The 17,773-nt window shown below is 30.7% G+C and overlaps 2 protein-coding genes and 1 non-coding gene across 5 annotated transcripts; all 3 read left to right on the forward strand.

The window, feature by feature from the left end:
* Positions 1 to 540: 540 nt before the first annotated feature.
* LOC120081912 (replication protein A 14 kDa subunit B-like) lies at positions 541 to 2,856 on the forward strand. Of its 2 annotated transcripts, none has more exons than XM_039037091.2 (3): positions 541 to 674; positions 1,934 to 2,192; positions 2,615 to 2,856. In XM_039037091.2, the coding sequence occupies exons 2-3, from the start codon at positions 1,937 to 1,939 to the stop codon at positions 2,677 to 2,679; spliced, it is 321 nt and encodes a 106-aa protein (XP_038893019.1). In that variant the 5' UTR covers positions 541 to 674; positions 1,934 to 1,936; the 3' UTR covers positions 2,680 to 2,856. The 2 variants fall into 2 exon arrangements, with proteins under 2 accessions (XP_038893019.1, XP_038893020.1); XM_039037092.2 differs by having other exon boundaries at positions 600 to 779.
* An 825-nt stretch (positions 2,857 to 3,681) lies between these two features.
* Positions 3,682 to 3,763, forward strand: TRNAS-GCU (transfer RNA serine (anticodon GCU)). The gene has a single exon. It is a non-coding gene; the product is annotated as a tRNA-Ser (tRNA).
* A 10,993-nt stretch (positions 3,764 to 14,756) lies between these two features.
* On the forward strand, positions 14,757 to 17,432 carry LOC120081173 (iron-sulfur assembly protein IscA-like 3, mitochondrial). 2 transcript variants are annotated; one of them, XM_039035859.2, is made up of 3 exons: positions 14,757 to 15,149; positions 16,379 to 16,496; positions 17,076 to 17,432. In XM_039035859.2, exons 1-3 carry the CDS (start codon positions 14,951 to 14,953, stop codon positions 17,170 to 17,172), a joined length of 414 nt encoding a protein of 137 aa, XP_038891787.1. In that variant the 5' UTR covers positions 14,757 to 14,950; the 3' UTR covers positions 17,173 to 17,432. The 2 variants fall into 2 exon arrangements, with proteins under 2 accessions (XP_038891787.1, XP_038891788.1); XM_039035860.2 differs by having other exon boundaries at positions 14,761 to 15,149; positions 17,111 to 17,432.
* The last annotated feature ends 341 nt before the right edge of the window (positions 17,433 to 17,773 follow it).

The raw sequence follows: 17,773 nt of genomic DNA on the forward strand, positions 1-17,773 counted from the left end.
TCAATTTTGTGTATTATCAAACATAAACTTAGTTAAAAAAAAACTTATATTGAAATTAATGATTTAAAATGAGTGTTAATCGAGTTGGTCAATCAAGTTTGAGATTAATGATCCGTTTGGATTGACTTGAGAAGAAAATATTTGTTAGGGTTAGGTCTAAGTGTGATAGGGAGTTGAATTATGTGTAGGGTGAGAAAATCGAACTTCTAACCTCGAGATTTCAGTTGAGTTATGCTCATTTTGGTGTGTTTAAATTAAATAAATCTTGAAATTGAAAAGGAATAAAAATTGATTTCCTACGAACAAGTGCATGTTTGAGAATCATAATAAAATTGTTAAAATCATTTTTGTCATTTTTAAAATCATTCTACAATATATTTTTAATCATTCAAAATCAATTTTGATGATATAAAAATTACATATAAAAGTCTAAAACCAAATATAAAACAAATTTTGAGCGATAAAAAACGTGTAAGTTTTTTTTCTTTTAAAAATTGTTTCTTAAGCGGATAAATAACATTTTTTCATCTTTTCGTTCCCGCCAAAATATATCCTTGGTCAAGAACCGGCCATAAATTCCCGCCTTTTCGTCGTTCGTCGCTTGAAATTCTCAATCTCACTCCGAGCTCTCTCCCTCTCTCTGAATCGTGCGCGGAAGAATCATAGTCTCACAGGTAGCGTTAGAAATCGTTCTGAGCCGGCAGATTTAGGTTTTGAGGCTTTCTGCTACTTAGTTCGTCTCGTTATTAACAACTTGCACTTCTTCCATTGTATGTAAGGTAGTTGTTTTGATGATTTCCTCCATAACCATAGGCTCTGATGATATTTTGTGAAATTTATAGAACTATTCCGTTCAGCAGTTATATGAATCGAAATTTATTTCATTAATTTGATCGATTGTAATCTTCTTCGCAAAGGGCACGGTAAATCTGTAATTGATTTCCGGTCTCGTTGTAGTGGTATGTTCTGGTCGCCATATTAGCCAGGGAAATTAAAATCTGTTTGCCTACAAGCCTTTCCGAGTTCGTTTCTTTTGAAGTTGGATTCAGTTTCTACACTTATGCTGTCGATTACTACTTTTATTCTTCGCTTCTTGTACGATTCTGCTATACTCAACTCCATGAGTTGAACAGAGTTGCTAAGAGGTCACGATCTCAAGTATCTGTTGTGCTAAATGTTATAGTTGCGTTAAGTTGTTTGTTTCTGATGTTTTACCATTGAGACTAGAGGATGAAATTTATTTGGTGAAAGACATTTTTCTCATGCAGCATAGAGTTCATAATTTTCTTTCCAACGTTTTTGTTTCTCCCTTGCATGTAGGAGTGCTATCATGTTAGATTTATGAGGAGAAAATCGATTTATTATAATTTAGACATTGAAGTTGTATCACTTCAAACCCCAAACTAATAATTATATCAATCTAATCAATTTAGACCTATCATAATAGAATTAGTTTTAAAATTGTTAATGCACTATTTTCACACTTGTAGACTTTTCACTAGATTTAAGTGATTTTTCATCTTTTCATCTTCCTTTTTATTTTTTTGATTCTTATTTAGAAAGTATTACTTAATAACTTATCTTGCTATTTGGGTGAGATGTGATAATCGGTTTATCTAATTGATTCTAACGGGTTTTAAATGGAATAAGTGAATATAGTTATAAATTATAATAAATGGTTTGAATGGATTCTAAATTTAAGTTTTAAATTGATAAAATTATTAGTTTGAAGTTTTAACGGTATAATCTCAAAAGTGTAGGAGTTTTCTTCCAAATTTATTCGATTATTAAGTGTAGACACCAACATGATCTTTTTTATCATATTGCTAACCCAGTCAATTTAGATTGCTTTGATCATTCCACTGCCATGATCTTATCACAGTAACTGTTTAATCCTAAACATCATGTCACTCGTCATGGTTGGTTTTTTCAGGATATGGATACGTCAAACCCTGCAGTTTTTGTTAATGGTGAGTTATTGAGCATGCATTGTGGAAGAAAGATTCGAGCAGTGGTTCAAGTTATCCAAAGTGATGGTGGAATCGTTACAGGAAAATCTACGGATGAACAACAATTGACTATTCGTGGCTTGCCCACAGTCCCTCTCATGAACTTTGTAGAGGTGGTTGGTATTGCTGAGGCTAACAAGATCATCAATGTTGAACATTGGACTGACTTTGGAACCACTTTTGGTATGTACTATAACCATTTCTTTCTGTTATCATCATTATGCCATTGATAACATATCTCACTGTTGCCTATGGATTTGAAAGCTCAGCAAATGCCATTTGGTCTCTTTGACATGATCAATCTTTTCTCTTATCCCTCACGAATGTTAGATTAAATGACTTGTTTAGTTATTTGGTTTTAGAATCGAAACTCTCTTTCTTAAAATTTATGTTAGTCCTCCAAAATTATCTCATGATAGTAGTGGCTTAGCCCTCTGCACTTCTTGCAGCTTCTTCTATAGAGAGAATAAGGGGTTGGTATTAGATAAACATGAAGTAACATTTAACTAATTTATTTGAAAGTTAAGAAGCTATTAAGTATAAAATTGAAAGTTTAGTTTATGGTCTAAACTTGTAATATAACTTGAAATTTACCTCTTTTTCAGATACTCAATCTTACAATCAGCTATGCCAACTTGCAAATGGGGAATTCAGAAGTTTATTTATTTAAGGATTAGTAGCTACGCCATGAGAAGAGGCAAGAGGTGTAATTTGTTATGTGATTTTGAGTTTTCTATGTTTTTAACTCTTGTGGCATGTTAACTTGTCTAACTGCCACTAATTTATTTAAAGCAACACGTGGTGTTTGTTTTGGTCTCTGTGTTAACTTATGGATTTCAATTTCTCATCTTCCTAGTAGTCCAGGTACTCGATTTACACTTTTTTTTATTTGTTGTTCAAACCACTGAATCACTAGTTTCTCTTCTAAGGAATGATTTTGTCATTATCCATAATCACTTTCGAATACATCTTTAATCATTCAAAATCAACTTAAAACACAATTACAGATACATTTGAGAGTGATTTTTACAGGACAAAAATTATACTTTATAATATACTCTTAGTTTTTAGTTGAGCACAGTCAACCTATTTTTTCGAATCTCTTTAGCCCTGAATTATGATTCGAGCAGAGACATGCGGGTAAGTTTGAGTCAACAATGGGTTGAGACATGAATTGATTTTTGGTTTAAATATTATTTTGATCTCCGAATTATTTATTTTGGATAAAATTGGTTATTATATTTTTAAAATGTTTAAATTGGTCCTTATATTTTTACCTTTGATTCAATTTAGTTATTGTAATTTCAAATGTGAATATATGGTTATGTTAATTTTTATTTTTAATTATTTTTTTAAATGTGAACTAAAATAGTTACTTTTTAAAACAGGTTGAATAGTCCAAGAATCAACCAAACTAAATTGAATGGCTTTGTAAATACATGATTCAAATTGAAAGAAACAGGAAGCAGAGTAGATAACATATATTACAAAGAAGTCATCTCTGAAATCGGATTGAATCAACGATCGAATCGAATAGACTTACTAAGTTTCAATTTTATAAAGTGACTGATAGTTTGAAAGTTTATTAGATAGAAATTTGTGAAATTTGAATGACGTTAGAATAAGAATATTATTTGAAATAGCTACAGTCAGTCCACTTTGTCAAAAAACAGTCGCTTTGGCCGAGTGGTTAAGGCGTGTGCCTGCTAAGTACATGGGGTTTCCCCGCGAGAGTTCGAATCTCTCAGGCGACGTTTTTTTTCCTTTTAATTAATTTATTTAGTTTTTTTTTAGATTTCATTTCAAAATTGTATTCTAATTCCAACTTTTTTTTTATCAAGCAAACAATACTTTCTCAATTGAACTGTGTTTGACATACTCTTGAATTATTATTATTATTATTATTATTATTATTATTATTATTATTAGTCCTTAAAATTTGAAGTTATGACTAATTTGAAATAAATTTTTAATTTAAAAAAATTAAAAGTGTAGGTCTCGTTTGATAATCATTTGGTTTTTTGTTTTTTGTTTTTGAAAATTAAGTTTATAGATACTACTTTCATCTCTAAATTTCTTCATTTGTGTTATCTTTTTTTTAAATTACCAATGGTTTAAAAAACCAAGCCAAATTTTGAAAACTAGAAAAAATAGTTTTTAAAAACTTATATTTGTTTTTGGACTTTGGTTAAGAATTCAAACATTGTATTTAAAAGAAATATGTAAATTATCATAAGAAATGAAGAGAAAATAGACTTAATTTTCAAAGATAAAAAATGAAAAATGAAATAGTTATCAAACGGGAATGTAATTTTCTCTACTATTTTGAAAAATGTTTAATATTTTTTAATTGTATTAGGAAATTTTTTTACCATTATTGTTTGATACATTAGTTACCTTTTTTTAGGAAATATTGAGTATGTTAAAAATTTATTATTCACAACATTTAAAATTTATGGATTTATTTGAGCGAGTTTATGCAAATCTAACTTAATCTCACTCGACAACATATCTGACCCTATGACATTTAGTTGTGAAAGATATTCGTAGATGAGGGGCCATAACCATCATGTTTGAATCCATTTTCTCTAAGTTCTCTATTCATAGTCCTTGTTGATTTATTAGATGTCTTTAAAGTTTAAAATGATGTAAAACACGATTAAATCTTTAAAATCTTATTAGATAATTTTTAATTTTAATTTATTAGACAAAAATTAGGTCCGATTGATAACTATTTTGTTTTTTATTTTTGTGTTGAAAATTAAGCTTATGAACACTACTTTCATCTCCAAATTTCTTCTTTTGTAATCTACTTTTTACCAATGATCTAAAAAACCAAGCCAAATTTTGAGAACTAAAAAAGAAGTTTATTTTTTTTTTTAAATTGCGCTAAAAATTCAACTATTGTACTCGAGAAATATGCAAATTATTGTAAGAACTGTTGATGAAATAGACTTAATTTTCAAAAATAAAAATAAAAATTCAACCATTGTACTCGAGAAATATGCAAATTATGTCTTTTAGTAGATTAACGTACTAAAATTAAAAAGAATTTGTATTGGATTATTGTTATGGCTTTTTAATAATAATTAGGGACAACAACACATAACACATTAATAAAGGTCCTATATTTCAATTATGTCAACATTTTCTATTATTTACATAAATATCTAAGTGGGTAGCTTAATTACACAAAAATCAGGATTCAATTTCTTTTAATCCCCAACCTACAATTATACTTCTTACGGTGGACGGTAGGGTTGGCAACGAGGCCGGAGCAGGGCGGGGGAGGGTCACCCGTCCCCGGCCCCGTGGGAAAAATTCCCCCCATCCCCATCCCCGCCCCCCGCCATATGAAGAAGGGGACGGGGGCGAGGATTCCCCGTCAGGGAAACGAGTCCCCGCAGGGCTCCATTCCCCATTTCCCCGCGGGGATTCCCCTACTAATTCCCCGCGGGGAATCCCCTATTAGATCCCGCGGGATTCTCCATTTTTTTCTTTTAATTTTTTAAGTTTGGGCTTGACTTTTGGGCTTAAATTTAGAATTTATATATTCAATATTGGGCTCACAATACTTATAAGTATAAATAAATTATTTTATATATTATAAATATATATTTATAAAATATTAAAAATATAACTATAAAAAATCGGGGTCGGGGTCGGGGCGGGGATACCATCCCCGTCCCCGCCTCGTCCTCGAAAAAATTCCCCAGTTTGACCCCATCCCGGTCAAACCAGGGATTCCCCACCCTGCGAGAATTTTTGCCAACCCTAGTGGGCGGCTGAAGAGAGAAATTGCATTTATGATATATTTTTTCATATTTACGAATCATCTTCAATGTTGGAGAGAAGCTGCATTTATTATATTCTATTAATTATTTGAGATTTATTCTCATTTTCAATTAGAGAGGGAAAATGGATTTAATATGATTTTATTTTTCATTTAACACATTTAGACGTATCAAGCAACTCGCTTTTCTGACAGATTCCTAGTTATTTTAAATATTCCTTAGAACATTGTTTTAGATGTTTGCAAATATTTAACCAATATATGAAATATACTACATATATAAATCAGACATTGACTCAATATTCAACATAAATTTCAGTATATATCATAAATTTCTTTTATACCATAGTATGTATAATTCCAATAAATCAAAATTTAATAAAAACTCCGTAACAAAAGTGTAATTCAAAACTAAATTAATAATTTCAATATATCACAGTATATAAATCACTCAACGTTCAACATAATTCATAGTATATATAAAGAATTTCACATAAATTTCATTTAATTAGTTAGAATTCCCAATGAATTCCATTTAAGCTTTAAATGTATTTATTATATATAATTAATTAGTTGATATTTTTCTCATTTGAAATTAATGTGATTTTTTGTCCCCAAGTTTACATATACACACTGATATATGTATTTGTATATACCTTTGTTTATTTAAAAATATGAAATTATGATACCTATTGTGATATAAATTGAATTTATGATATATTGTGATATATTATGGGTACATTGAAGTTGTTAAATTAATTTCGAATTACACTTCAGTTAGGAAATTGTTGTTGAATTTTGATTTATTGAAATTATATACTGTGATATAAAAGAAACTTACGATATATACTGGGATTTATGTTGTACATTGAGTCCATTTCTGATTTACATATTGCGGTATATTTCCTATATTGGTTAGAACATTTACATCTAAAACAATGTTCTAAGATATATTTAAAATAACCATGAATTCGTCAAAAAAATCATTTGTTTGATACGTCAAATGTGTTAAATGAAAATAGAATAATATTAAATACATTTTCTCTCTCCAATTGAAAATTGGGAGACATTAAAAATGCTTCGTAAATATGGAAAAAATAGAATAAATACACTTTTTCTCTCCGGCCATCCACCACAAGGGGTATTTTTGTCCAAAAATAGCATTAAAACTCTAAAATGAAGATATCCAAATATTCAGACATTTTAAAAAATAAGTTTTCAAAAGGATTAAATCTATAATCATCCCTAATAATTATTATTGAAATGGTTTGATTCAAAAGTTTTGGAATAGAGTAGGTTTGATATGCGATCTAGATTCCTTAAAATTGTTTTTGAATTCTGTAACTTAAATAGTAAAATTATGAAAATAACATTTTGTATGTTTTTATTTAGATATTGTATTTAAGACTAAAATGTGTAGTTGTATTAAAAATATATCATCAACCTATGATAATACTCAAATTGAACATAATTGAGCATATGATAATACTTAAATTAAGCATAGTTCAACTATATATACTAAGTGAGAGGTTCAATTTCTCACTTCATATATGTTATAAAAAAATTGATAATAATTGAGATTTAATCTAATTTACAACTATATATATGGTTTACAAATATATTATCAAACACGACCAAGAAATCAAGTTTTTGCATAGAAAGGTAGGGAGAAAGTATTTCCTCTGTTTTTTATTCAATTAATGAACAATATCGTATCATATATATACAATTGAGAATCCTTAAAATTAGGGCAAAAGAGTATCTGAAATTCTAAGATAAAAAAGGAAATAAAGAAATAAATAAAAACACGTATTTGCTGCTAACTGGTGCCACCACAGTGTTGTACAAAACCGAATTTGTTGATGGAAGATTCTGGAGAGAGGATGGCATGGCCCTTTTCCAAATTTCTTACTTTGGCGGTCAGATAAATACGGCGTGTTTATTCTTCTCCCTAACATCCCCCTCAAATGAGGGGTAGTTCAACTATCCGAGTTTGGACCTTAAAGTCTGAAAAGAATGACCGAGAGATTTTGTGAGACAATCAGCCAACTGTTTGGATGAGGGAACAAAGTGAACTTCAAGATTCCCACTGAGCACTTGATCACGAACAAAACGCACATCTATTTCGATATGCTTGGTGCAAGCAAGAAAAATGGGGTCATTTGCTAAAGATCGAGCATTGATGTTGTCACACTAAAGGACATGACGATCAATAATCGAAAAACCAATCTCCCTTATCAGTTGTTTTAGCCAAATAATTTCAGCACTAGCATGGGCAAGAGCCTGGTATTCAGACTTCGTACTGGAACAAGACACAACTTATTGCTTTTTGGAGGACCACGACACAAGTGTATTGCCTATAAATACACAATAGGCAGCCGATTTTCGATCATTGATATTGATGGCCCAGTCAGCATCAGAGAAGGTTGTGATGTTGAATCTATCACTGGGCTGAATGAGGATGCCCATATGCTTTGTGCCAACTAAGTATCGAAGGACTCTCTTGACCACTTGCCAGTGAACATCAGTGGGTTACTTCAGAAATTGACTAAGGTTGTTGGCCACATAGGCAGTATCAAGCCGAGCTTGGGTTAAGTATTGAAGGGCACCCATTGTACTCCTACATAAAAATGAATAAGATAATGGAGTGCCATCAGAGATGGATATAGTGTAACAACCCGACTTCCCAGGGCTCAAGCTAGGCCGTTACTACACATGTGAATGCATAGAATTTAAAATGACACATTTTCATAACGAAATAAATGCTAGATAAATAAAGTCAAATAAAAGATTTCTTTTAAAACCAAATGATAAAAGTAAAATAACAGGGTACCCATAAATTATAATTAGAAATAAATAAGTCTAAAAAACTTTAAAAGACTGAAAATGAGTACCAAACGGTAGGTTTCAAACATCATGATTGAAAGTTTAAAGACATGAAAATAAATTTTGAAACATGAACAAAAGCATAAAACTGGTCCCAGTGACTCGATCACAGATTCCGCTTGTCATTCATCAGCATGCTCTTACCCTTACCTGAAAAAGGACATGAGAAAGGATGAGTATAAAATACTCAGTAAGTAACCCTACTACTGAGGTCAGACTCGACATTTATGTCTAATAAATACAACATGAACTGAAACTCTATACTAGTGGGACCTGAAAATTTAATTAAAGAGTTTAATTAATTAATCTCGTACCATTGGAGCTTCTAAACTATAGGTCCATAAAGCCATCTTGATAACTCAATAAGGATTAATGAGAATCAATTAATTTGAATCGTTCAAATTAATTAAAGAGATTTAATTGTATAAGATATATGTGATACATTATATTATAAAGTTTAAATGAGAGAAATAAATATTTGAATATGATTCAAATATTAATTATATGAATATAATTCATATAAAAACTGTAGGTTAAAATTAATGTGAATATGATTCATATTAACTATAGGTTATATGAGAGAATATAAACTATAAGTTATATTAATAATATAAACTATAGGTTATATATTATATGAGATATAAGATACAATTTAGATTTAATTATATTAAATTAGTTTAATATAATTATAATTTGAATTTGAAATTCAAATAAATAACTCCCAGTGAGATATTTTTCATGATGTGGGAAGTTACCTCTCATATGGAGTGCAAAGGAGTTGTGAGATTTATTCATTGATTATGTGATTTTCATTTCACATAATACTTTCTCTAACTTCATCTCCTTCAAGTGCCAAATTCTCTCTATAAATCAGTCTTTCTCCCTTCCACCAAAATTAATCAAGGAAGCTCACAACTCTTCTTGATTCTCATCTTAAAAATAACAAGGTAATCATTGTGGCGGTATCCTCGTTGCTGTGTTCGAGGTCTTGTTGTGAAGCAGTGTTTGTAAAAAAGAGATTTTGTTCATGATCTTGTTGCTGGAGAGGAATTCGAGAATAAACGGTTCTTCAAGGGTAAGTCTATCTCCATCCCTTTCCTCTTTGTAATTTATAGTAGAATTTCATGCTTTAGGCTTAAGATTGAATGTTTATCCATATTTCCATCCTCTCTGTTTAAGTTCAAGTTACAAAATAAAATTCTAAGACATGAATGTGATCACTCGCTTCCGCTGCGGGAATTTCATTCCCTTCATTAACATGATTTTACAAAATAATGAAAAAATTGATGAAATTTAAATACTTAATGACATAAAGTTTGTATTATCGGAAGGAAATCACAACAGATATCTCCATGAGCAGCAAAAGTAGATCGTTCCAAATTCCATTTAGAATGAACACAAGCAATACAGTCTTAAACTAAAACTAACAGATTATGCATAAATAAAAATTACAGCATGTTATAAGAGAATACAAGGGATAGAGTATGTGTACCTTTGAAGAACCATTCTTCAAGTATCCCTCGACCGATTTCCAATATGTCCAAAGCAACACTCGAATGCAAGAAACGGACTAGCCAAAAACACGAACAACTTGAAGCTCCTTGAACCCAATCGAATCCAACTCGATCCATGAACGGAGATAGAACACCACCACAAGTGTTACCTTGGTATTCTCGATGTGAGAATCCAGGAGTTGTGAGCTCTGTATGATCTTGGATTGAGGAGCGAAGGAGATATACGATCGAGTAAGTGGGAGATATGAACACTGTCTATCGCATAGACGATGTACTCGATCATTTAGATAATGGAAGCCTATCGCATAGACTTTGCTACTCGATCGTGTAGCAACGATCAATGAGTAACTATCGTATAGTCAACTCTTAAATGATCGTGTATGCTCTCAACGACTATCGCTTAGTAAAAACTATTTTTACTTGATAGCCTTTTCGTGAGAATTTTCCTAAAGAATCAACCATTAAATTTGGAAAACAATTTTCCTTCTATCTCACGGTTACCATAAAACTTCCAATAACCTCCCACTTAAAACGGTTATTAGAGAAAAAGAATTAATTATCATATAATTAATATATTATAAATAAATATGATAACCAACTTATCATATTATATTTGTAACCTATAGTTTTAATATTTCATCATATGAAACATATAAACCATAGTTTTTTTTTTTTTTTCTATTTTATGGTACTTTAAATCATATTTATATTAATTACTCAAAATAATGTATCTAATACATCATATCAATTATATCACATATAACTGAATTTCCTCTTGTTAATTTGAACACTTCAAACCAACCCAAATTCTGATTCTCAACTTGAACCCATTGAGCTACCAAGGAGACCTCATGGACCTATAGTTTGAAGCTCAATAGTACATGAATAACTGACTAAACTCTTTAGTCATGAGATCCACCATCCGTTAACTATTGGGCACTCCACTAAAGTCCGACTGTTGCACTCTTTTTCTATGTCCATATAACCAATCAACAGTGCAATAACCCTTCACATATCGCTCGTAAGTACAGCTGGATCAATTTACCATTTTGCCCCTATAGTTAATCTAACTCTTTAAGTACCACTGATTCCTCTAATGAATAATAAGTCATAATCCTACTATGACTGAGTTCTCTCTTCCAAAGAGAGGGTGTGTGGCCACTATGTTCAAGACCCAGAATCAGCCCTTAAGGGAGCAATTTATCTACTTACCCTTGCTTCGGGGAAGAAGTGAATTCCATCTTGTGTAGCTGAGTTTCCAACTGCTCAATTAGACGAATCCCCAAAAAGGTAGGCTTGTTGAGTTGACAATTTGGCCACTCTCACCCATACTAATCAAATGACTGCCCTCATAGGCAAGAGTTCCCAACTCACTCAGGATTAAGGTCATGTCACCTATGATCATTTTAGTGAAATGTAAGTCTCAATTATCAACGACGTTATATAAAGAGACTAATCATCTCGTGGTCCGGTCTAATACAAACTCTTTGTATAGGACAGCCCCGCTCGCATGTATCCACATGAATGGTCATGATCAAACCATTTGTAGCACTTTACAACACTTGTAAAAATCTACAAAGCGGGTCGTATCCGTAGTATCACCAGGATAAAGTATCCCTTCTTTATCCTTATACTACAGACTATTTAGGCGATTACTTAAGGCATGATCTACTTGTATGTCTCACATACATGCTTAAGTTACATGAAATAACCACAGATCTTACTTTATTGGATATGAGTAAATGTAAATAAAATAACATTTATTGTATTAATAACGATGTGTGTACAAGATGTTTACAAACTACGAGAGAGAATTAGGACACCAATCCCAACATTATCTGTCTCGAGGTTAGAGGATCAATTCCCCTACTGCACAAATTGCAAAAGAAAAAAGAAAAAAAATCATAAATGGTTAAAAAATGAATATAAAATGTGTCGGATGTAGTAGAAAGCCTCTATAACATAAATTGTATAGTGAAAATTAAATTGTGATTGAACATACATTTCATTAAGTATAACTTGTAAATATTTGACACTAAATTTGAAAGGGAAAAAAGATCGAAATGGAAAAAAAAATGAAAAGATAGATGAGTTTAGTAAAAATATATAAAGATGATATGATTAAACTAAACTAAAAGTTATATATTAACCCATATAAATAAATGTGACATAATAGGATATGTTACTTCACGAATAATTGTTGTGTGATTTCTTCTAATGAATTGACTTATGGAGGAAAAAAAAAAAGAAAAATATTAAGTACCTTATATAAGAATTACAAACATTGACATTTCTTTAAAAATAATTCAATAAGTATTTAATAAAAAAAAAAGTATTAAACAAATTAAGCATTAGAATAAATATAATGAAATTAGATTATGAAAAGAGAGAAAAAAAATAGTTGGTTGAGATTTTTAAATTAAAAAGTAAACTATTTTTATAGAAGATTTCACTAAAATTTTCAACTCCTCTCTCCATATCTCCCTAACTTCTTAAAAAATCTGTTATATGAACATCTTCCAATAAAACAAAACAAACATAAAAACACACTTTGAAGTCATCTGCAATTGGCCAAAATCGCACCATTAAAAATCGTTTCAATACTGTTTTTCTCTAAGTATTTACAAATATGTTACTCTTCCCTTTGTCATTCTAGTAGTGATAGAAGAAATAGTAACATGTGACTTCAAACTTAAATCCCATTTTAATTATTTTATTTCTTTTTCCTTTTCTAACGAAAGAATATCTTCAAGGTAAACCTTTCACTTCAAAAGACTTCTCAAATACACTATGAATTTAGTCTACTGTGCACTCAAACTTAAATCTCTTCTTAATTCTTCTATTTCTTTTTCCTTTTCTAACAAATAACATTTTGAAGGCAAACTTTTCACTTCAAAAGACTTCTCAAAGCACACTACGAATTTTGTCATAAGATAAATAACAATACCTCCAAAATGAGTTTATGAATTTGCAGGCCTCAATTTAGTCTCCATAATTTCTTGAAAGATTTCAATGGAAGAGTTGTGTCTCATCATCATCAAATTTAAACAATCGTGACTTTTCCACATTAACTAATATATCAAATACATTCGAAACCTAAGGTCCCATTTGGTTTGGATCTGAAAATTAGTTTTCGAAAACAAAGAATTAGTAGAAAACAAAATCAAATCCTTATTTTTTACAATATCCGAAAAACACATTTGGTTCCAAATTAAAATTTTGAAATTTGAATTCAAAATTCAAAATTTGTGTTTGGTTGTGAATTCGAAAATGCAAGATTAATTTATGGTTGGTAAATTTCATTATTCTAGATAATTAAATATAATAATTTAATATAGTGTTTGGTTATTATAATGAATTTTTATCCCTAATAAGAGAAAGAAAAATAGTGGAAAGAGATTACACGATGAAAAAAAGTTTTTTGATTTATCGACATACAAGTGATAAAATGTGTAAAAGGATAAAAAATTATCTATGAAAAAATAATATAAATAATTTTCGAAGATCCTATAAATTTGGGGATTAATGTTGATAAAATATTGCACCATTTAAATTAGTGGTATATTCATATTCCTTCATATGTTTAACAATAAAAATCTCTTCACTAAAAATTTATTAGAGAAACAATTTGTAGATAGAAGCAAACTTTTCGACTCTAAAGAAAAAACTTATAATATTCAATTTGTAATTTGTATAGTTTGATATAAATGTATTAAGTGTATTTTGTGTTCATAATTTTTTTAAATAAATTTTGAAAACAAAGAAAACGACAATTTATTGTTTTTGAAAATGAAGTATTTTAAAGGTTGTTTTTGAAAATCGTTTTTGAGAATAAGTATATCAAACACGTTTTAATTATTTTCTTTGTATTTTTAATTTTTGAAAATATAGAAACAAAAAATGAATCACAAACCAGATGCGATCTAAGAGATACAAGATTAGTTGAAGGGCCACCTAATTAGGACAAGAAATGAGGGTAAGAAGGAAAATTTTAAAATACATGAGAGCATAAAGGGAAGGAGAAAATTCTCTAATATAACCCTTTTTTAATATAGCGAGTTGGGTTTGATTGGGTTGAAAAACTTTCTAGACCCAACCTAATTGTTCTTGTAAATTTCTTCAACCAAAATAATTCTTATTAAAAAATGAACTTAATCCAACCCAACCATGAAATATTTGAGTTGGGTTGGTTCGGATTAATCGGGTCATTTATTTAAAATTTTGTTCTAAAAAGAAGCAAAACAAAAATCTAATTTAATTATTTTCATATATTGAATTAAGATTAATAACTCAATTTCAATTTATATATTAAAATTTTTCTTTCTAAAATGTAAAGAAACTATTTTAAAGAATTGTTGAATAATAAATTATTTAAAAAATATTTGAATTAAATAAAATTAAAATCAATATATGTATAAATAATTATAATCGTAAATATATATATATTAAAGTTAATAATAAATTCGAGTTGATTTGAATTATATTAGATGAATCATGAACTAATTCAATCATAAAATTTTCATTTATTTAAATTAAACCTAACCCAAATCACAAGGATAGATTTTTGCATATCATTGAGTTTTTTATCCCTCGAAGCGACAATTGAAAAATGCTATATAACAGAAATCACACGAAAAAAAAAAAGTTGAAAATTGTAATTGAAGAGTAAATGAACCTTCGCGAGTGTATTTGCAGAGGAGAAAATTGATTGGTACGCAGCAAGAGGAGAGGATCGTGAAGGAGAGAAAATGGCAGCTTCTTCGTCTTCCTTCTTCGCCGCAGCTTCTCAGAAGGTCGGACCAGCCGCTCGCCGTCAAATTCTTACTCTGACAGAGGCCGCCGCCGCTAGAATTCGACAACTTCTTCAACAGCGCCAACGTCCATTCCTCCGCCTTGGCGTCAAGGCGCGCGGTTGTAACGGCTTATCCTATACTCTCAACTACGCAGGTTCGTAATAACCTAATGAATTTTCCAACTTTTTATTGATTCTTCGCGATTCCTTTTTTACTCATTCTATCTCTGAATTTATGAATGTGATTAAATTTGTCTATTATCTATCCTCTTTTCTTTGAATCAGATGTTGATGTTTGGATTTGGTCCGAGATAAAATAGGTATTGGGTGTATTTGAGCGATATAACCTAATAATTAAGACGAGATGTTTCGGAGCTGGAGTCTTTTAGAAGATGAATTCTTTATCTTTGATCTGTTTCCAGATCCAATTACCAAGAATTAGGATTTTAGGACCGCGGATCTATTGTGATGATTAGACGTGGAAAATTAGACGGTTAAATGATTCTGTAACTGTTTATATCGGAACTCGCCCTCGGTATGGTATGTAAGTTGTTCGAAGATAAGCTGTTCAGTTCTTGCCAACGTTAACAATGGAAAATCTGAAAGATAAAACTGACATGCCTTGAATGCTAATTCGATAGACGCAGAGGGACCTATGTATGAGAGGAGAATTGACTTAACAAATAGAATCAGTTATGAATTAATGGTGTTACGGGACAGGAAGTTTGGATTTGTTGATTTACTTCACAAACTAATGGCATAGGGATTAGTGTGTTATTGATATATCACAAATCCCAGTCTAAATGCATGTTCCACCCAAATTTATGGTGAACATTTGCATCCATTAAGTACCATTTACTTTGTGGTGTATGTTGACTATTGTGAGAACATAGCAGGAATGGACATTGATCACTTGAGAACCTTTGTCTCTCTCTCTCTCTCTCTCTCTCCTGCTATGGTTAATTAGAATGTTATTGAACCAAAGTGCTGTTTCTATTCAATTAAAAGATAAATGGGTTAGCAAGCCTTCATGGGTCAACTTGTAGAGAATAATTTGATGGTTAGAAATTTGAGACTTTATAAATCTTTGTGGCTTGGAACTTTTTATTGCTTGTGTTTATTTAATATGGCTATCTTCTCAGTTAAACAGTATTTACAATTCAGTTTTTTATGGAGTTGCTCATGATCGGAGAATTTTCTAACTCGTCGTTACCCAGTTTTACAATCACATTATCATTAACATTTCCTTTGTGCAAGAAATAGGATTCGACCTTGATCTCTCTTTTGACATAAATTGACTATGGTTATGTTATGTACCTTTTGAAATGAAATACTTTGAGATTGCAGTATTTTATATAACGTTTTCTTTTTTCAAATATTTCAGATGAGAAAGGGAAGTTTGATGAGCTGGTTGAGGATCAAAATGTGAAAATACTGATTGATCCGAAGGCTCTGATGCACGTAATAGGAACAAAGATGGACTTTGTCGATGACAAATTAAGGTATTTGAGAAATCTCTTTCCTACAATTTTCCATCCTTATGTTGATGAAATATCCTGCTTGTTAGTTACAACATCAGGCTGAAATGTAAAAGCGTAGACCTATGGTTTCACATTTATCATGACTCCTCAGAAATGCTACTTAGTTATTCCAGAGTCCAAACATATTTTTAGAGGTTTTAATCAGCTCTAAGCTAACACCGTTTTGAATTTGCTCGTCAATCAATTTTCTATGGTGCTGGAGGTATTTGCAACATGCAAGGACCACATTATTCATTTGCATGTATATGATAGGGAGTATCTGGGTTCAGATCATCTTTACTCTTTAGCATCCATAAGCTGGTGAAGAATATAATTAATACAACTTTAGGAGAGAACTGTGAAGTATATTAGTTTAAGTCAAATTAAAGCATAGCTCAGAAAATAGGATACTAATTATTATTTCAAAGGTTGATGGTTCGATCCTCTATCCTGCAATTGTTGAACTAAGTTTATTAGATTCAAGTTATCTCGAGTCTCGATACGTGCCACTATATTAAGTGTGGCCAATGAAACTTATTGTTTTCTCCCTCTTTTTGGTAGATCTGAGTTTATCTTTATCAATCCAAATTCCAAAGGTCAATGTGGCTGTGGGGAGTCCTTTATGACAACAGGCAGTGCAGAAGCCAACAAAAAATGAGGCAGTTCGAGCAATGAGCACTTTTTAAAAAACTCAAAACCCACCGTTGCTGATTTGTTGCGTGTTTTGGTGGAATTACAAGGACAATAATCAAGAGAGTTCTCTGGCTAGAACATAAAACAGTTGTAAGAATATTTCTATATTGGCTAATTTGTACTCTGCTAATTATTTTTTTACTTTTGTATGTATAATCTACTGTAGATTAAACTGGCTAATGAGTTATTGGGTAATAAAATTCTCCCACAGACTTCCTTTTGTAATGAGAACTATCTTACTTGCCTCATACAAGTCAAAATGAGCATAGCTTAATGTGAACCAATGCATATATGTTTCTTGAGGACGAGGTTCAAATATTTGTTCCCTACATGTCTTGTAGAAATTTGTAGAAAGAAGAATGATGAATGTCAATTATAAGAATACTCAACGTTTAATATGGTAAAATGTCTTCCTATTTAATATTACCTTAAGGGTTAATTCTTCTAGCCAAAAGTTCGTGGAAAATTTAACCTTTTTTTAAAAAAAAAAAAAAAATCAACCACGTTTAAGAATTAAGATGGAAGGGATTCAAACCTTCTAATCTCTTAGGTCTATGGTATATATT

Source organism: Benincasa hispida, chromosome 7 (genome assembly GCF_027475165.1).
Source record: "Benincasa hispida cultivar pf3 chromosome 7, pf3_genome.v1.1, whole genome shotgun sequence".
NCBI classification, from domain to species: Eukaryota; Viridiplantae; Streptophyta; class Magnoliopsida; order Cucurbitales; family Cucurbitaceae; genus Benincasa; species Benincasa hispida.